The sequence below is a fragment of the Austrofundulus limnaeus genome, unplaced genomic scaffold (genome assembly GCF_001266775.1).
Source record: "Austrofundulus limnaeus strain Quisiro unplaced genomic scaffold, Austrofundulus_limnaeus-1.0 Scaffold407, whole genome shotgun sequence".
Lineage (NCBI taxonomy): Eukaryota > Metazoa > Chordata > Actinopteri > Cyprinodontiformes > Rivulidae > Austrofundulus > Austrofundulus limnaeus.
The window spans coordinates 267,769-273,559 of record NW_013952809.1 but is presented as its reverse complement, the minus strand read 5'-3'; the positions used below and the strand labels follow the sequence as shown (position 1 = coordinate 273,559).

The 5,791-nt window shown below is 42.3% G+C and overlaps 1 protein-coding gene across 1 annotated transcript in view; it reads left to right on the top strand.

Annotated features, from left to right (window-relative positions):
- hnf1ba (HNF1 homeobox Ba) overlaps positions 1-5,791 on the top strand; it is a 24,469-nt gene that overhangs the window by 1,370 nt on the left and 17,308 nt on the right. The window contains exons 2-4 of the mRNA XM_014024101.1: positions 856-1,055; positions 1,209-1,473; positions 1,546-1,769. Of these exons, the coding sequence (XP_013879555.1) occupies positions 856-1,055; positions 1,209-1,473; positions 1,546-1,769 (689 nt within the window). The remainder of the gene's footprint in view (positions 1-855; positions 1,056-1,208; positions 1,474-1,545; positions 1,770-5,791) is intronic.

Sequence of the window (5,791 nt, the reverse complement as noted above, 5' to 3'; positions counted from 1 at the left end):
TATTATTATTATTATTATTATTAATGTGTAAAAGGAAGCTGTTTGTCCAAAAATAGTAGCTTTTATTTAAAAATATTTCTCTTCGCGGCTCCGACCACCTGTTTCCCCTCAGGATCCGAATGGGTAAAGAAATAATCAAAACTAACCCACGTGTAGTTAAGTTATTATTAATTTTATTCTATAAATCATCAACTGAAAGATACACAGCGGCGTGTGATTAGCCTGAAAGGAGATCTGGTTATTCATTGTCAAAAGTTATAAACGAACATCTCCCACTTAACCCGCTCCACTTCCACGCGGGCCTTCGCCTGATTCTCCAAAACAAACAGTTCAGATTTGTTAGAATTATTAGTGAAGGGTCTGAGCTGCTTTTTTACCTCTCCATTACTTTATTTTTTTATTTTTTTGGATTAAATCCGATGATTTAAAGGAGCTAAAACATGCAGGTAAATATTAATGTTGTAATATACAAATTTTAGGCTTATGGCTAAGTAAAAAAAAAGTTTTTCTAATTTATATTTTAGATTATACAACATATGTTTAAAAGTGTTGAATGTTTTTATCTTTACCTTGCAGAAATCCAGATTTAAAACACATTTAACTGTTTTTAAATTGATTCAGCACCATTTTATGTTGTTTCCAGGGTGAAAATCCCAACCCTCTCTGTATCCACAGCTAACCTTTGTGAATATTTACAGCCAGCTGAATGGGCTGCCAGTATATAAATGTCAGAAATGCTCTTATTTTCATGAATATTTTCTTGTTTATCCTGATTTTAAGGCAAGAACGCCTTCATTTTGAAAGCCGCCTGTGATTTTAACGTTTTTTACGCTCTCGTGTTTGATCCGAACCCAGAGAGGATCCGTGGCGAGCTGCCCGTATGATCAAAGGTTACATGCAGCAGCACAACATTCCCCAGCGGGAGGTGGTAGACATCACGGGGCTGAACCAGTCTCACCTCTCCCAGCACCTCAACAAAGGCACGCCCATGAAAACCCAGAAGCGAGCGGCCCTCTACACCTGGTATGTCAGGAAACAGCGGGAAATTCTCCGACGTAAGTTAATATTTGAGTTTCTCACAGCTCGGCCGGCCGCGCCGCTTTTATTTGAGTTCGAAAACCTTTTGGCATATCAGAGTTTTTCTTGATCGGAGTTAATGACAGACAGTGAAAATCGTCATAATGTGTTTTCTCTTTTCTTTCTCTCAGAATTCAACCAGGCGGCTCACGGTTCTTCCAGCAGTATGTCTGATAAGGGCAGTCAGGATCCAGCATTTTTTTACCCAGAGTACAACACTTCCGGTGCCGGTATGGGCCAACCGGATGAGGTCAGCAGCGAACCCCTCTGTAAGAAAATGAGACGTAACCGCTTCAAATGGGGGCCTGCTTCACAGCAGATCCTCTACCAGGCCTACGAACGTCAGAAGAATCCCAGCAAGGAGGAGAGGGAGACGCTGGTGGAGGAGTGCAACAGGTAAAAACAACAACAACAACAAGTGTCGCCCGCCGAACAGCCCTGACCCGTGTTTTCATCCGTTTCCTGCAGAGCCGAGTGTCTCCAGAGAGGCGTCTCCCCCTCCAAAGCCCAGGGCCTCGGCTCTAACCTGGTCACCGAAGTGAGAGTTTATAATTGGTTTGCCAACCGGCGTAAAGAGGAAGCCTTCAGGCAGAAGTTGGCGATGGACGCCATTACGGTTCCGTCGCACGGGCTCAACCCGCTGCTGTCGCACGGCTCGCCGCACCATCCCCAAAACAGCGCTTCCCCTCCAAGTAAGACGCCTGCAGGTTGTGTTTTATCAGCAGTTAAACGTGGGTTTATTCTTCAGCTTGTGTCAGGGAAGGTTTGGAGGCAGAGTTGATGTGATCAGAGAGAGGACCAGAGAGAGAGAGAGGCCAGATGATCAATGAGCATGAGTGAGTGGGCTGAGCAAATGCCATTGTTATTCTGATCTTTGAAAACACACTGAGAACAATCCACATTGTACCTGCAATCTCCACTCCAAAGTCAGCATGGAGAGCCATGACACAAAGGGCAGCCATCCTGTGACAGGCCAGGGTCAGGCCAGGGTCAGGGAGGGAGGGGCGGGGTGGGGGGTCCGGGACACATCCAGAACACCTCCACGCGTAAAGCCGTCATTTCTCCTCCCTTCCAGGGCGCTAACGAGAGGCGCCTAAACGGAGGGCCGAGGGGTCGCTGCGCTGACCGGACGTTTGGGCTCGGGGAAGGTAGAACCGAGCGAGTTCGCCTGACTCTACGTATAAAACCAAACCGATGGGTCGCGCCATCACTCACCGTCCAGAAAAGTGTGATTTGAGAGCCGCTCAGAGCCCATTGTTGTCCTCTCGTGTTCGAACACGAGGCCACCTTTGAAGGGAAAACAAATTGTTTGCCTTGACTTGCTCTTTTACCTTTGGATAAACTGGTCCCACTTGTAGCTCTCCTGTTTGCTTTAGTTTATTTATTTATTTTTTTTCTCTTGTTGCGGGCCCAGAACACCTGACCAGGCATTGACCTCAGCTTGTCACGCTGCGGTGGAGTCAGTTTTAGGGATTGTCCGGTAGAAGGGAAAATTTGATAAATAAATTTTTTAAAAAAGGAAAGAAACCCTCAGCTGGCTGCTTACAAGGTGTCCTGCTGGCTTCTCGCCGACAGCATCAGCTGTTTTTTAGCGTCAGCTCTGACCCGACAATAACGTCCCAGCGGGGCGTCTCATTGCGTTGCCGGGGCACGGCCTGTATTATGCATGCTTAATGGACAATTAAAATCCTTTGCTTCTACATCTCCCGGGCCTTTGATAAGCAGCTCCTCGGACCTCTGCTCTCTATACTCGGGCCCAGCAGGAGCTCCTTTTGTCTGTGGTGTATTAGAAGACTGCAGTGACTGTAACATAGGTTCATTTATCACAGCTGGGCCTCCTCCTCACCTTTATGGACATCAGTATAGCTGCTGAATCTGGCCGCAGACTCGGAGCAGCAGGAGCTGTCCGCTGAGGCATTGGCTCTTTTCTGGACAGACAGGACTGATCACCGCTTCTTCGGCCTTAGAAAGAAAAAAAAGAGAGAAAGAGGCACAACCCCACCACCACTACCACCTTTTTTCCCCTCTTAAACCTCTGCTTCACCTTCAGTCATACGTAAAAGGTCACTGCTGGGTCATTTCAAGCAAACCTTCTGAGTCGGGGAGTTTTTATTGATTCTGTTTTGCTCCATTGATCAGTCGGTCACAACTGGATGGACAGTCAAACATTGTGACGGGCATTTTTGGTGGTGACTTTTTTTTTTTTTTACTTTAGCAACAGAAACCGATGGTTCAGACAGATTAGCTGGCACCTGTGCTCCCCAGCCTTATTTATTTATTAATAATAACATCCAATGAGCTCATCATAAATCACCTTTAATACTAACTACATACTCTAAATAATATTAGTCAGGATTTACTCAAGACGTGTTACGTTTAAAGAAAAACGGGAGTGAGTTTTGCCAAATTAAAAAAAAATAAATAGATTTTGACTTTAACAAAGTTTAAAGAGACCAAACAACAATTTCATTACCCTGACTCTTATAGATCATGTTTTAAACATGATCAGGTTTACAAGTATATACTGAACAAGACATTAAACACTAATATTACAGACATACATTTTAACATTGTGATTTTATAATAAATTCGACCAAATCTAATGCAGGGACTGCTTGAGGCAGATTTATCCGCAAATTAAATAAAAAAAATAGAGTTTTTAGTTCCAATATTAACCATAAACATAGTTTATTTTAATTTAGCATTAAAAAACTATTATTTCCTTTGTGTTGGAAGCTGAATTTTTACTCCTGTCCTCCCTAAAATACTTGTTGTTTTTGTTTTTTATCATATAAATTTTAGTGTTTATTTAGATCTTCAACAGTAAAACAAAAAAAAACCTAGAAAATGTTAAAAAAGGGAACTAGATGTAGATAGTTTTCATTTTTGTGATTTAAAATGTATGAATCTATATGTTTTTATACAGAATAAGGGTTCAAATTGTTTTAAATATAAGCATTTTTACTGGTTTCATAAAATAATGTATTTATTCTTTGCTGTAGGGATCATTTTAATGTAATCACTGGGCCTTTTCCCTCGTAAAGATTTCAAAACAGCACAGAAAGTGCAAAGAGTTCATTAAGTTATCTTTGTTAAAATGTGAGAAAACAAAAAAAGGTTTATTTTTCATGTATTGTTTAAAATCCCACATATAAGGAGGATAGTTCTTTCTGAACACGTGATGCTTTGGTTCTGATACATCAGCAACAATCTCCTTTTATAATGATATTTCAGGCACATCCTTTCAGTCCCGAGACCCTAATAAAGTCCTGCTGTGAGGGGAGCTGTAGAGTTAAAAACCAGCAGACTCAGACAGTCCTGACCCCATACAGTAGTCATTTCAGTTGGCGTCCGTGGGCTGCAGTCACCTCAGGCTAACCCCGAAACACAGATACGCACTCAGAAAAGATGGCCGAGCGCGGCACTTTCTTCTGCCCTGTGCCACAAAGAGGGGAGCGGATACGACCTGCAGAGACCCAGGAGGTCTGTCTCACGCAGCCGCTCTACAATGGCCACAGCCTGGGGTTGGAGAGGCAGGCTTTGATTTTACACGGGTCACACGGGGAGCGTGGGCCTTTTAAACCTGCTGAAGTTCCTCAGCTGCCACTCCTCTTCTGAGGTTTTCGCCCTCCCCTTGCTCTCAAAGAGCACGCCTCCATTTTTTTTGTTTTTTTAATCTTCGATTGAGCAATCGCACCCAAAGCAAAACTTTGGTTCCACACAACTTTCAAAACCAGATTGGAAACACCTCAAAGAGTTAGAACACCAGCTCACAATCCACGATCCCTTCAGATAGACTTTACCCAAAGCCAGAGGAAAAAAACCTGCCTTGAATAGCATCTCCTTCTGCTCGTGAGACTTAAAAAGGTCGCCCAGCTTCGAGATAACTGACTTTTTATGAGTCCTCCTCTATTGTGTAGCAATGGGGGTCACGAGTCCAATGGAGTGCTTTATTGTTCTGCGGCGGTGTTTACAAGGCACGGCGGGCTGTTGTGGGGTTGATAGTATGTTGGAGGAGACAATATGAAGTCTGCTGGCTGGACAAAATGGAGGACAGGTACTTCAGGTCATGAAATATGGCTTTGCAGCATTCAAAGTGACAGTCAGACGTTATCAGAGCAGTGCTTGGCTGGAATATGTTTGCTTTCTTTCTGATAGTTAAATGAAAATGTGTTTGTCTTTTAAATGAGAGGCAAAAACCTGAAGTCGTTCAGGTTAAAGACTTAAAGCAAAAAGCAATGAAACGTTTTATTGTTTAAAGATTAGTTTCTATGTTTTGCAGAAGAGTTCTGCAGAAAACGAACATATGTGACCCCTACTGGCAAAATGAGTCAGAATGAACTAAACAAAAACACGAACATTGATTTTTGCCATAAATGAGATTTGCGTAAAAATGACCATTAACTAAAATTGCATATAATCCTCCTAATCTGCCTTTAAATCCAATTTTATAACAGATATGTCTTCAGATATAACCTTTTTAATTCTAATTATTAATATTTTCTTGGAAACTGACTGTTTTATTTCTGATGGTTGTTGTTTGGCGTCATTGTGAAGCTCAAGCATTTTATAGTTTTACTATAGTGTTGAAGACATCACTTTAGACCAATAAAAATTGAGTTTTTAAACCAGCACTCTCAAAAACAAGACTAGCCATCAGCTTGACATTCTGTTCAGAATTCATGTTAAAATACAAACACACACACACACACAC